The 15,482-nt window shown below is 31.5% G+C and overlaps 1 protein-coding gene across 2 annotated transcripts; it reads left to right on the plus strand.

The window, feature by feature from the left end:
* The first annotated feature begins 382 nt into the window (after positions 1 to 382).
* On the plus strand, positions 383 to 8,054 carry LOC8258654 (bifunctional TH2 protein, mitochondrial). Of its 2 annotated transcripts, XR_007214261.1 has the most exons (7): positions 383 to 927; positions 1,978 to 2,086; positions 4,088 to 4,378; positions 4,527 to 4,941; positions 5,073 to 5,336; positions 7,006 to 7,622; positions 7,761 to 8,054. XR_007214261.1 is itself a non-coding variant. In XM_048369633.1 (6 exons), exons 1-6 carry the CDS (start codon positions 557 to 559, stop codon positions 7,416 to 7,418), a joined length of 1,863 nt encoding a protein of 620 aa, XP_048225590.1. In that variant the 5' UTR covers positions 383 to 556; the 3' UTR covers positions 7,419 to 8,054. The 2 variants fall into 2 exon arrangements, 1 of the variants encoding a protein (XP_048225590.1); XM_048369633.1 differs by having other exon boundaries at positions 7,006 to 8,054.
* The last annotated feature ends 7,428 nt before the right edge of the window (positions 8,055 to 15,482 follow it).

Raw genomic sequence — 15,482 nt, forward strand, 5'->3', positions numbered from 1 at the left:
AAAATTAAAATAATTAGAAAAAAATATAAGAAGAAATGAATTTTAAATTTTCATGATAAAGAAAAGTAGTAATTCTATTAATAAAGTATTATAACAACAATAAATACATAAATTACTAACAATAAAATAAAATTAAAAATATTGTACCTTTTCTTTTGATTTATTGTCTTCAATTTTTTATAAAAATTTGTATTGAATGATTTGAACTCCATCATGGATGTGTGTGTATATATATAGAGAGTGTGGTATAGTAATTTTTCAATTAGAATTAGGAATGTATATTAAATTAGAATTAGGAATCTGTATAAAATTTAGATCAGAAATGAATAAAAAATTGTAATAGGATTATAATGCCTCCCCGTATAAGATAAAAACTTCCCTCCCTTTTCCCATTATCTTTCTCTTTCCCTGACCCCCTCAACTCCAACAACAAGAACAAGAAGAATAAGGAAAAACAAAATAGAAAGCTCACAACTGCCAACTCATTTCTCTCTCTCTCTCTCTCCCTCAATTTTAATTTTAATTCTTTTTTTTTTTTTTAATTTTTTAATTTTTGATGCGCTTACGCCTACCCTCCTCCTTGTTCACTCCAAGAAACCCAATCAAAACCCCACTCTCTCTCTTCCGATCCGACTCATCCCTCATTCCTGTTTCTCTGTTTTCTCATAGTTGGAGATCGTCCAGAATGGCGATCCCTCCTAAGCTGCTCTCTTCTTCTTCTTCGTCGCTGACGACGGCTACTACCAGTACTGCTACTACTGCTGATCAAGGTCTCGCTGCTAAACTGTGGATCAAATTCCGTCGCGAATCTGTTTTCGCTATCTACACTCCTTTTGTCGTCGCTTTAGCCTCTGGGAACCTTAATATTGACTCTTTTAGGCATTACATCTCTCAGGATTTTCACTTCCTTAAATCCTTCGCTCACGCGTTAGTACCTCTTCTTCTCCTTTCCATTTCCATTTCTTTAATCCAATCTTTATATCTTATTATTATTTTCTTTATTTTTCTTTTCTCTGAATTGATTTTGCGATAGAGTATTTATTTATTTATCTAATTTATTATTGATTTTCTTTTTACTTTTATTTTTGAGTCTGTTTTGTTCTAGAAATTATAAAAACAAGTGAATGAGGAAAATATTAGCTTTAGAAATAATTACAGAGCATTTTAATTTTCTCTGAATTGATTTTGCGATAGACTATTCATTTCTGCATTTGTTTTGGTTTCTTTATTTTAATCTAATAATTTTATATTTTCTCCTTTTTTTTTTTTTGAAATTAGTGTGATTCTTGAATGTATGGCCGGAAGATGACATGTTAGGTTTAGCTTACACTTAACATAGCGTTAGTGATCGATTTTTCTTTTTTTTTTTTTTTTAATATTTTTCTTGAAATCACCTTTATCTTGGATTCTGTTTTGTTTTGGCCTGTTTGCGGCTTTAGAAATGATAAAAAAATGCGATTAAGGAAATTGTTGGGGTTTAGAAACATTTACCACCCTTTTAATTTCCAGTTTAGGTGTTCTTTCTATTTATTAATGTTTTTACCAATTCAGTTTCTGTACTTTAGCTTATAGGAAAATGCTTATACTCAAGTTTAAAGGGAAAACAAATTAAAGATTCTAAGGATTAATCTCCATTTGGTTGCTGAGAATAGTTTGGAGAAGAAGAACCAAGAATATTAAGCATCCTCTAATTATTGGAACTTTTTGTGAATTATTTTTCTAGGAGAAGACAACAAACCTAAAACATTTGATTGTAAAAACTTCATATTTTCTTCATTTATGTCAGTTGGCAGCAACCTGTTGGATGGTTATATTGTTATTATGTGGGGATAAGTACAATTTCATGTTTTGGAACTTCCATGTGAAATGGATTGTTATTATGTTGCCTCACCTAGTCTTATCTATGCCATTGCAGCTAGTGTACTTATCTGTGGGTTGTTCAATTTCCTCTTTTCCTGTTGATTGTTGGAACTTTAGGTATGAACTGTCAGAAGAGTGTGCTGATGACGATGATGCGAAGCTAGTAATTGCTCAGTTGAGGAAGGATGTTATGCGGGAACTAAAGTTTCACAACTCATTTATACAGGTTAGATATTCAAGTGTCTTCTTCTCCCCTTTCTATATTATGATAGTTGAGGATTCCCTTTACCTCTCATTATATTCCTCCCACCCGTGCCTCCAACTGCTAATACCTGCAAAAATTTAAAGTGCCATCTAGGCCATTTGAACCTTTTGCTGGTGCTTGCATGAATCATAAGTTTGCTGCCTCATTTATTCTTGGAAAAAATCACTTTCTTTTAGGAGGTTGCTTGAACTCCTTAACACTATGTCACTATGTGGCTTCAATTTAGGATACTTTTGTAGCATTGGAAAATGCCTGTCAAGGGAATCTGAGCTGGTTCAATTAAGTGATTCATTTCATATTGTTCCATACCCGATATTTTATGCATTAGGTTGCAATGGTGTTTCAGTAAGAATTCATGGTTTTATTCAATGTGTATGGTATAGGTACTTTAATTTGTTATGTATAAATGTTATTTGTGTGAAGGGAAAACTTCTTTTGGCAAAGACCTTCAGTAATAGTGGTGAAGGCATGGCATATTGTTGTGCAAGGTGTGTTGGTAAGTATTAAATTCCTTTTTTTAAAATAGTGCACCATTCTCTTGTGCTTGGGTCTGGGACAGAAGTTCCTGGCAATTGATTTTTTTTTTCATTTTAAAGTTATTACAGATCCACTGTCATTGAAGTTGATAGAAACTATATTTTAGGTAGATAATGGTGATATTTATATTGACGTTATACAGAAAGAATATTCTTTTTTAGTTATTACAGATCCACTGTCGTTGGAGTTTATAGAAAGGATATTTTTGGTAGATAAACGGTGATATTTATATGGATCTTGAAATATAACATTAGGATATAAGTAAATCAACCTGACTAAAATTTCCACATAAGGCACCTAAATGTGAATAAAAAATTGGATAGTAATTTATGATATCTTATGCATCGAATTGATGACTTTGCTACAAGACCTAAGACCTGATCTTGATTTGCTGAATTTGCAAAATGATACCTGTGATTTCTAGTTGAAAACTATCCAATCTCTTATAGTTGTGTGGTACCATGGTTCTATATTTATAACTTGGCTTCCACTTACTCCTTAAAAGAAGCTTATTTTTCCAATATCGCTGTTCTTACCTTTGCGCTAGGGTCTGAAGGAACAATTTTGCTTTTAGCCATATCTTATGATACTTCCAGGTTTGTGACATTGTTAGTTACTGTTGCTGCTGTCTCCCATGGTATGCTTGTGGTCCCTAATTGTGGTAGCTTGGTTGTAGAAGAACCAAACCAAACGAGAGGAGGTAGGGGCAGCTTTACATTGACTTCTAGATATCGAGAGAGAGGATTAGGGACAAAGGATACTTGAGAGGGAGGGTTGGGTGCTTTGGTTGCAGTACTTGTCAGATAAGAAAAACCTTTGTAATTTCTTGTTTTGGCTTTTTGTGAAAGTGGACTCTGCTTTAAGTGAAGGCTATATAATCAAACGACCTACTGCTGCGTGGATTCTGATTCTTTTGGTAATCCCATGGACCATTTGATTTGCATTTTCAACCATACTTCTAAAGCTCCTAGTGGATTGTTGGAATTGGCAATTCTGGTTGTAACAAGTCCAAAGAATCAAGGGCTAGTGAAACTTATTCATGGGACTGCTGTCTTTGTATGATGGATTTGGTTTCCTGATCTATGCTTGTAGCATTCAATTTGTTTATGTTGACTAGATGATTTAATAAATCGTGAAACAATACTGAGAAGTGACCAGATGCTTTTTAGCAGTAACTATTTGCTCTTGAATAGAACAATTTTGATTCAAGAAGCAAATCACCATCTTCATCACTTGTTTTACCTTGAAGATCTATTCTTCAATTCTTAGCTTCTATCATGGACTGTTTTTCATGAGATGATGTGCAAAACATCAATGTAGTTTGTAATACAGTGGTAAAAAGCTATAGCAATATTTAGTTTCCAGTCCTGGATGCATATGAACTTCTCTTACATTTCCATCCTCTGATATTCATTTTTATTTTAGGAATGGGGCTTAGATCCCGCTAAAGAGGGGAATGTCAATTCTGCAACGATAAAATACACGGATTTTTTGTTGGCTACAGCCTCTGGGAAGGTTGAAGGAGTGAAAGGTCCTGGGAAACTTGCAACTCCTTTTGAAAGGACAAAAGTTGCTGCTTACACTCTTGGTGCCATGACACCTTGCATGCGGCTGTATGCATTTCTTGGTAAGGAGTTGCTGGCACTTATAGATTCTGAGGATGGTGGTCATCCTTACAAGAAGTGGATTGACAGTTACTCATCTGAAGGTTTTCAGGTAAGCCATTTTTTAGCAGCAGTATATCTTTTGGTAGACATCAAACAGATTACTTTTTTGTTGATTATTATCTGGGAGGAAATATACTACGAAAAATACCTTCTGTACTATTCCCAACATCTTAAATATTTTTTCCTTTTAAATATAGGCATCAGCATTGCAAACTGAAGATTTGCTGGATAAACTTAGTGTCCCTTTAACAGGCGAAGAGCTTGACATCATTGAAAAGCTTTATTACCAAGCTATGAAACTTGAAATTGAGTTCTTCAATGTGCAGCCGCTTGCCCAGCCCGTTGTGGTTCCACTGACAAAAGAGCATAACCCTGCTGAAGATCGCCTTGTGATATTTTCTGATTTTGATTTGACATGCACTGTTGTTGATTCCTCTGCCATTCTGGCAGAGATTGCAATTGTAACAGCACCAAAATCTGATCAGGTTCAACCTGAGAATCAAATTGCTAGGATGCCATCAGCTGAGCTGAGGAACACTTGGGATATTATCTCTGGACAATATACAGAAGAGTATGAACAATGCATTGAAAGACTTCTGCCTTCTGAAAAAGGTATGCTTGTTGTATAATAGCAAGAAATATATACCTAATTTTGGGGGAAGAGGGTGTTGAGAAGGCATTTAGACAGAATTCTTTCCTCAGGTTTTATTTACCTCTTCTCTTTTTCTTTTGTGCTTTTCCAGTGGAGTTCAACTATGAAGCTCTATGTAAAGCACTCGAGCAACTTTCAGACTTTGAACGAAGGGCAAACTCTAGAGTGATTGGATCTGGAGTTCTTAAGGGTCTGAATCTTGAAGACATAAAACGAGCTGGTGAACGGCTAATTCTTCAGGAAGGTTGCACTAGCTTTTTTCAGAAGTTAGTGAAGAATGAAAGTTTGAATGCTAATGTACATGTGCTCTCATATTGTTGGTGCGCTGATCTCATCAGATCTGCTTTCTCATCAGGTATTTTTCTTCATTGACAGGAATTCAGAATAGAAGTCGAAGAACACATGCTTGCACAACACTGTTGTTGGCAATCAACTTTTAGTTTATAGTTTGCCATTAATAATCTCTTAAAACCCCCAATAATGGTACATAAATTTTTGAAGTTGCAAATGAGTTATTTGTGTTTATTATAGATTCTATGTTGTGCAAGCACCAACCAAATGAAAAAGAAAAGTGCATTGTAGTGAAATCATCTTAATACAAGCATATGGATCATAACCTAAATTCATTCTACTTATATTATTTGATATATTAATATTTTATATTATATATTTATAGTTATTTTATTATTATTATTTTTTCTCTCTTTTCTTTATTTTATTCCCTTTTGTCATTCCTCAAGTCCCATAGGTTTGATCCTGTAGATAGTATCTTCTTTGTCACATTCTGGTGTAGTGCTGAAATTTTTTTTATTCAGTGATTAGATGGCCAGTATGGCTTGATAGGGGTAAAGAGTTTTAAGACATTTAATAGTCTAATCTTAAAATACTGAAGTCAACCCTGACTTTGTACTGGTTATTAAGCTTACATGAACATATAGACATGTAGGTAAGCCCTGTAAGCCAATATGGATGTCCTTCTTTCTCCTAGATAAGAGGCTTTCCCCATTAGTGCGTGTGTATCTAGTAGCTGGCCTAGTTGCTATAATCTTTCCTGCAGTCCTAAGCTAAGCCCCTTATGTAGGGGCTTCTAATCTAAGGTACCTCTGTCCCTGGAGACAGGAGTTTACAAGTGTTGGATTCAGGTCCAAGCTAAGTAGATGTCTTTATTTGGGTAGTGAGTTTGCTTAATCTATTGGGAGTTCACTTCCAGCTCTTTCCTCTCCTATTAAGTGAAGCCTAGTGCTTCTGCTTTTGATGGGTATTGAGAAGGAGTGGAAGCTGTGCTTCCTATAATTTATCTTTCAAAGCTAAAAGTATGTTTGAAAGGAAGGGGGGCCTTTTGGTCGAGGAATGCGGTTTTTAACAATAATAACCAGAAAGACGGTAGGCATAGAGCTATGGGAATGCTTTTTCCAGGCCGGAAAGAAATGATCCAGGATTGCACATGAACATATAGACATACTTATCCGTGAGTTGGGAAAAGGATGTGTTTCCTTTGGCATTATCACCTTTCACAAAACGATATGTAGGATACTTAAATTATTGGGATTTTTATCCAGATTAGAGTCATAACTCATGTTCATATTCTAGGTAGGCTAGCATTTTTGCAGAGATATCAAAGAGTTCATAAATGTTAATTTGGGGCTAAAACCGCATATATTCAAATACAAAGACATAGACATCTACATGTGTTGATACAAAACCACTTGTATTTAATTTAAGTAGCTTTATTATATATCTGTAATCCTGATGATAATATGTCTGTAGCTTGAATTGATCTTTTGATCTCTTATATTGAACTAATAAGTGTCAAACAGTGTTTTGCCTGATGGCCTTCCCTTATTTGATTGGGTCTCTATATTCTAATTGCTACTGTTTCTCAGTTCTATAAATATGATGGCTTTATTCTTTCTCTATCTCTCTATCAGTAATGCAGCTTTTTTTTTTTACTGTTACCAAGTATTTCAACCTTACAGGAAGTGTTTGTGGTATATCAGTTATTAATTTAATTTTTGGGTTAGCAGGGGGTTTGGATACTCTGAGTATTCATGCAAATGAGTTCACTTATGAGGAGTCAATTTCTACGGGTGAGATTGATAAGAAGGTGGAATCCCCTATTGATAAAGCTCAAGCTTTCAACAGCATTTTGAAGAATTACAGCACTGAGAAAAAGAACTTGACTGTCTATATTGGAGATTCAGTTGGCGATTTGCTTTGTCTGCTTCAGGCAGATATAGGCATTGTGATTGGATCTAGCTCAAGCTTAAGGAGAGTGGGAAGTCAGTTTGGTGTGTCATTTTTACCGTTGTTCCCTGGCTTGGTTAAAAAACAGAAAGAGCATACAGAAGGAAGCTCTTTTAATTGGAAGGGGCAGTCTGGCATTCTATATACAGTATCTAGTTGGGCTGAAATACATGCCTTCATTTTGGGGTGGTAGCATTGTTTTTGTTCTCACACTCTTTTGCAAGTTAGTCAGGAAAAAAATGAAGGAAGCATTCATATAAATGGAACACATACAAATTGGTGGCCTATTTTATTAGGGGCCACAAATCTACTCTTTGCCTTTTTCTTTTCCTTTACAGGGTCGTCTATCCCGAAACATAGATTTCTTTCTGTTGGCTGGGATAATGCTGTGAACTGGGTATTGACAATCTGCTAACCTTGTCAGTTTGTTGCTGCCCCTGTTTTACAGGCGCCATTGTTATTATTATTATTATTATTATTATTTGTCAACATTACTGAATATCATGAATTCGTTTTCCTTCTGTTTTTTTCCCAGGCATCCAGAGTTTGTAGGCAGCATGGCATATAAGTGGGTATTCACAAATGTTGCTACTGCTATATTTGTGCTATTCATATGCTATTGCTATTCAAAGTTTGGCAAGAATAGCAATTCTGGGGATGAATACTTTCTGTTCCCTGATTACTTGAAAAGCGTAGGTTGTTACTGGCAAATTGTTTGTATCTTGCGGCTCTCTTTTGGCTACAAATTTGGAATACATGTATTTATGGATGAAGCATTTATAGTATATAGTGAGGTCTGCTATTGTAATATCATGAAAAGCTTTGTTCATCTGATTTGCCAAATTACCTTGCACAATTAATTCCCTGATGAATTACAGCTCCAATAGAATGGACCCTTACTTCCCAGCATGGAGTGCCCCTCACTAAGTTTTTCCCTTCATATATAAATTTAATTTCTTTTCTTTTATTGTCTTAACTCCTGCCAATGTTTGACATCAAGAACCTTGTGGTTGGCTCACTACTCAATAAGCAAATGATGAACCTCAAACAGTTGCCAAGTCCATGGAAATTCAACAAAATGGGACTTCTTTCTTTGGCGTTTTCTTCTTTGCTTTGAATGAAATATAGATAGAACTTGATAAGACCTAATAAAATCCACGCTCAAAACCATAGTTTTAATAATTAAAAATAGTATATAGAATCTCTGAAACTTGGGTAATAAATTAATCAAATATCATTACAGGAAAAAATAAACCATGAAAAAAAAGGCATGTTGACTCTCCACTCTGTGTTTGCTTTTATTTCAGTTAATACATTTTCTTTATCCTTCTGTCCCACACTATTTCCCATACAATATTTGCCATCTCACACCACAGTAACCAAACATGTCATAATTGTAAAGGGTCTCTTTTAAGCTTAACTGTTCAAGAAAATAATTTCCAAACTGTAATTTCTTAAGTTATCATCAGTATGTTTTTCCTAAACAACTATTTCATGTATTTCTATTGGAGATCTATAATCCCCTCAGATTGGTTTTCTATTTGTGGGTTGCTCAATTTTTAATTTTAATAAAATCAGATGTAATTTTGTCATAGTTTACTGATATAACGTTATATAATAGAAAAGGAATTAGTAATAAAATGGATGCTACATCAACACTATATCAGTAAAATCAATAACATAACAGAGCAGATCTTATAAATTGATTTACTTAAAATAATATCGCACAAATAAAATTAAAAAAAAAAATCACATGTATATAACAAAAAATCTTGTTTGGTTGGAAACCATGAAATGGTAGGGTCCCAAATACATTGTCTACTTTGTACAAGAATCATGTTTTCCAATAGTTTCTTTTGGAGTCTCCCATTATTACACTGTCCATAATGTGCTTACTTTTATTTTAGTTTAAATCATTATCACCACTACTTCAAAAAGCTCTCTTCTAATGGAGTCTGCCAGTTTGGTGTTTAATTCTCAAGGGCACGTGTCAAATTATCATTCGCTTTGATTCCTTGAGATTAAATTTTAATACTCAATTATATTTCTTAATGCATCTGTTAATCTGTCGTGCTCAGATTTCTTTTGGTAGGTCCAGAGTAGATATACCAATCAATTACTTCACAAAATTATTCTTCTTCTTTTTCTTTTCTATAATAACTTATAAAGGTTTGATGTTCATAAAGAGATTCTTTTAAGAATTTTTGTGTATATAGTGTGATATGTACTTATACAGTTGGGGAATATTAAAATTAAAATTTTATTATCTACTCAAATTTGAATCATTAATATGATTCTATAAGGTTTCATAAAAAATAAAAATAAAAAGATTCTATAAGTCAACATTTATGATACCATATCCAATCTTCTTAAATTTATTGTATTTTTTTTCAAGAATATATATATATATATATATTTTGAGGATAGGAAATTAAAATGTTATTAATTATATAACCCTATAGAGATTATAAAGGTGGACTAAAAAGGAAAAGAAAGTGTTATTATATGTTTCTAAATGATGGGTTTTATAAATTATCATTTTGGCCACCTAACCACATGAAAATGATAGCATCTATATACTTTGACTTTCTAAAATTTAATGAAGTTGTTTAAAATGATAAACCCTTCATCTTTACTATTAATTTTATTATGATAAACTTTTAGATTATTGAACTAAAAACTTTTAATTTGTATCTCATTTAAATTACATTATTTCTCTTGATAAATATTAATTATCACCATTATTATTCTATATAAATTATCATTTTTCACTCATATATTCTAGAATACAGTTCTATATGTCTCCATCTATCATTTTTCATTTTCGTCCTAAACAAAATTCAAGAACCAAGAGAAGAACAAGAGATATTGAGGAAATTGCAAGAAGATAATTGTTAATATAGCATTGCAATGATATGTAGTCTTAATTCCTAAATACCCTCAAAGGTTAGAGTTGTTTTAGTCTATTAAGAAGTCTTATATGAATTTTGTACTTAATTTCTCATAAAATTTGAACGGCTAAAATAAATATAAAATTATATCTAATAAATTATAAATTAATTTAAATATTTTACTTAAATTTTTTTCCATAAATTAAATAAAGTTATTTTGCTAATCCCGCATACTAACTTACAGTTTTATTTTGAGAAGAAATATGAATATTTTATTAGAAGAATTAATAAACACACTTTGATATAACATACAAAAGTAAATATTAAATATAAAAAAATATATGTAAAGAAATTTATTCCTAACAATCACCAATCCTGATAAAGGAACAATAAATTGCAACTATACAGAAAAGAATGCTTCACTCGGTGGTACTAAACCACATTATCGACTATATAAATTTTTTTTGACGAGTCCAATTATTTAAATATTAAATTAAACTCTTTTTTCTTTTCACCATTTTTATAGAGAAAAACTCAACATTCCATAATAGAAGATTATAAAACTTTTATAGAAGAATTAAACACTTCTATAATAAAGAACTATAGAACTGCTAAGAAAATATACTAAAATTTATTTATTAAAATTAATTAACATAAAAAAAAACTATACCGATTTAAAAGCAATTTTCAGTAAAAAAAAATTATATATATAAAAATAATAGAGAAAAAGGTTTTTACGAACTTATAGTTAATATTAGCCGTAGTTATATTACATATAATTGAACTCATTTTTGGACCATTCTAAAATTGCAATTTTGTTTTTTCTCTGAAGCTTTGGCTTAATTCGAGATTTACAGGAGAATTGAAGTCCTGAGAAGCTAATAAATTGGATACTTAGTTGGATTAGCACCTGGAATCAGACATAGATTATGAAAAGGTTTCCACTTAATTAGCTAAAAGCAAAGCATCCAATGAATGTGTTGTGTCTTAAGCTTAGATTCTAACATACTACATTATCCATTAGACATTACCCACTATCAGGTTAGTGACAAACTTTATAATTCTTTTAAGATTTTGTAAGAAAATCTTTTTCAATGTTGTGACTTTTGTGTGAAGGCAAAAGTAAGTAATTAACCCAAAACATGATTCACCTTTCTGCTCTTGCCAAGAGTCGTGGGTCTTAATTATATTCTAAGTTGGATAATTTATATCCCTAAGAAATTTAGAATGAGTATTTATATCCAATATGTGGGCATCTACTAGACATCAATTATCAAATTAGATAATATCTGAATTGATTAGGTAATAAATATGAGAAAATCTAAAGTATCCATAGAGCATAAATAATATAGTAGATGCACACAATATTACAAGTTTTATAATTATACTGTTAGTTCTGATTATTATCTATTGTATTTAAGAATTAGATAAATAATTTAATTATTTAATATTTCTCATTTTTCATTATTTTAATATAACATGTTTAAATATAATATTACTTTAATTAAATGAGATTATGAATTAAAAATTATGCACTTTATGTTTTAAATTACTTAATTTATATTTAGAGATAATAATATAAATAATAATTAATTTCTGTATTTGATATTTATTTTATTGAAGTATTTTATTGTATATTTTTATTTAATTTTATAATTTAATCATCTCAAAAAATAGAAAAATACCCGAAGACAGTGCAGCACCGACAAAAAAGAAAGCAACAGAAGACCACACATAATTTAAACACATTGAAGTGAAGCTTTTCTATTTTCTTAGTTGTCCTTTCCTGTTCAAATATTTAAAATTTATAAATAATAATAAAAAAAGAATTACTGAAAAGAAAATATATCAAATTATCGTATTTATCTAACCTCATTCTCACATTATTAATATCATATAAAGACTTTTCATATTTAATTTCGTATTAACATATAAACATTTAAAATTCTTTTTAAAAATTTAAATTTAATTAAATATTAATTAATGTAATTAATAATCGCATGCGAGTGAAGGGACTCACAGTCTTTAACAAGACTCGGATAGCAAGTCTCAACCAACATTCTTTATTTTTTAAAATACAAAAAGCTACATTTTCAACTATTAATTTATTAGTCTCTAATTATAAAATCCGATTCATTTTTAATTTTTTTTTAATTTTATAAATACTGAGTGTTATTTCGGTCGATATTACTAATTAATAAAAAAAAAAAAAGGTAAAAAGATTATCGTTTTTACATTACAAAAGAATTGATTGAGAAATAATTATTTAAATTAACATACACCAAAAACATGTGAATGTAGACCTCCACTTGTACGTGCCAAATATTATTATTTTTATTTTGCTTCTTAGTATCATCCGTCTGTAGTACTGTACAAGTATTCAAATTTCTGTCCATTTATTGTTTATACAATATATAAGAAGAAATTTTTATATATGACCAACATCTCCAAATGGACACATCGTCTCCTGTTCTTCTTCTTCACTCTTCTTTTCCCTTGATGTAACTTTCATTGTTTCTATCTTCTTGAACTTGGGATTCTTGTCGTCTTTGGAGTTGAAGATGAGAAGAAGATCACTTATAAGAAGCCATCTTTGTTTCATGTTTAAGGGGATCCTTAGGGAATTAAACTTGAAGGTGAGGCCTAAAGATCCATGATTTTTGGCCATGGTGAACTGAGGAAAACCCCAACCTCTAGGCAAGTCTGATGCTTGGCTTTGAATTATTTCTCTTTTTTCTCCTTTTCTTTTTACTACTTGTTTGTTTTCCCTTGTTTGGTTGCCAAGAAGATGGAGGAAACTAGAAAGAAAATAAAAGTTCTAATATGTAATGTTACCTACTATAGTTCCATGTTATTTCAAGATTTTCATTTCTTTTATTTGCTGTGTCTTTTGGGCAACCAAACAAATCTTCTCCCTACATTCTGAGTACTTTGATGTGCTCTAACACTGTAAGAGAGACCTTGTTTTTAAAGAAGGAAAAGAGAAAAAAAAAAAAAAAACAACAAGTAATTCTTCTGTTTCTTGTTTATTTTTGTATCTGATTCTACATAATATACATATGCTATATATGTTAATTATCATTAATATTATAGAAGTTCCAACTCCATTGTAATTAAAACTTTACTTGTTTTCCTTAACAACAATCAATCTCTTATTAACCTTTTCTTTCTTCTTTTTCTGTTATAGCTTCAAGACCAATTCTAGTGGTGATTATATAAATGATTAACATTTCATAGCATATATGTTTTAGATAAATTTCAAGGACTAAGAACTGAATTTGACAAGAGAATAACTTGAGATTGATGATATTAAGAACATGATTATTAATTATTGTAAGCTAAATGGGACCATATACATATACTTTGTGTGCTTCCAGAATTTAAGGAATTGAACATAATTGTCTCCAATTATATTCCAGTCACACTTTGGTTGGAATGGCAAATACATACAGTGGAAATCCCAATGAATTGTATAGATAATCCAAACAAAAACAGTTCCAAACTAATATGGTGAAGGAAGCCCTAGGCAACCATAATATAGGATCAACAAAATATTTTAAAGTTTGTGAAAAGCTAGAAAGAAAGCTATTGTAATTAAGTAAATATATGAAAAAAAGAGTTCAAGTAGAAGAATGAGCTTTAATTTAGTAGTATTACAGTGTGCGAATTTCTGCACTTAAACATAAGTGATAGCCTAAATTAATAATAATGATATTGTGAAAATGGTTCTTTGTCAATATATACATATATGGGATCCAAGAATGAATTGATCAATTGCTCCCAAATATATAGGAATGATCATAACTTATTATAAAATACATTAGACATGGCATTCCTTACTTCACAGCAGTATTTCAAATGCATATTCTCAAGGCCTATAGAATTACCATATAAACCCAAAGAATCCTATAGAAGACTTAAAAAGAACCCTAATTCAAGATTTTGGAATGTTGAGTAATAGTGATGGAAACATCCTATTCAAAAAGCAAGAACAAGGTAGAGTACAGATAACTTTGGTTGGTGTTTGGAGAGAAAATGTTCAGTTTCTTTCATTAATGCTTCTAAGTGTAAATGGACCAACATATGTAGCCAACTAGAAGATACCCCATTAGAATGTGGAATCATTTCTCAGCCAATAAACATCATCTCAATGCAAAAGGCCAAGGGACACATTTTGTACCTTTCTACAACTTTATGAAAAATTATTAACACTTGTCATGAGCCATAACTTCAGGATAAGGATGATGATCATTAAAGTCCCCATTTCATCATGTCATTTTCTCCTTTACTTATTATAATGATTTTCTTTTCTTTTCTTTTTTCTTTTCTTTTCTTTTTGGGTTGAGTTAGTAGCCACGTGTCTTGATTAGTGGAAAATAACATGCAACTAAAAAGGAGGAAAAAAAAAACAAACAAAAAGTGGATGCAAGTCTATCAATTAGCATTTTTCTATTGGCTAATGACTCATCAGGGACTAATGGGACAAGCTAGTATGATCATATACAATAGTGGGTTAGTTCAATGACAGTTCACTCAAACTGAAGAAGATTCAAACAAGAAATAAGCAGACACAAGATTGAAAACCTGCCAATATCAAATGTTGTTGTTTTCATTTTTTCCTTTTTAATAACATCCACTTATATTTGTTGGGATATCTTGGTTTGATATTTTTGGATTTGCTTCTAATTTTATAACGGATTGCCATGCGGTCATGTCCTGTAGGATTCAAAAAAGTTTGGTAATGAATATTCAGCAACTAGGGCGGCTTGCTTCAAAGATTTGGATCCCATATGTCATGCAGATTCATCATGGTTAGTTTATTAAAAACTGACTGGGCATCTTTAATTGTTTGATGAAATGGGCCCAAAGGCAATTACTCCTATGCAAGCTTTCACTGTTCTTCCCAAATAAAATATATCAGTTCATTGGCCTGACATTACAGCAGCCACAAAAGGACTGATTAATAATACGAAAAAGAATATGATGGGGACTAATGGCTGGTAGCGTGCAAAAGTTAATACAAATAACATATTTTATCAAGTCAACAATATTATATACAATTCTCGATCTGAAAATAACAGAATAGACCAAACCGGGTTGATGCATAGCAGACGAAATTCATTATGGCATGTAAATTTCCAAAACTATCAAATGAGTTTCTGACAACCTGATGAAACCCAAATTTGAGTCCAAGTTACAGGCAATAGAATAATTTTGTCTCATGGTTCCTTTAGAATACAAGCTTCAGGAGTCTTGCTAACTTTTACAGGAAAAGGAAGAACAAAAAAAATGGCTCTTTTTCTTTTTGTCAGCATGGTAAGATTTTAAAGCATTTACATTACTAAATTGCAGTTTGTAAGGTCAAA

This window comes from Ricinus communis, chromosome 10 (genome assembly GCF_019578655.1).
Source record: "Ricinus communis isolate WT05 ecotype wild-type chromosome 10, ASM1957865v1, whole genome shotgun sequence".
NCBI classification, from domain to species: Eukaryota; Viridiplantae; Streptophyta; class Magnoliopsida; order Malpighiales; family Euphorbiaceae; genus Ricinus; species Ricinus communis.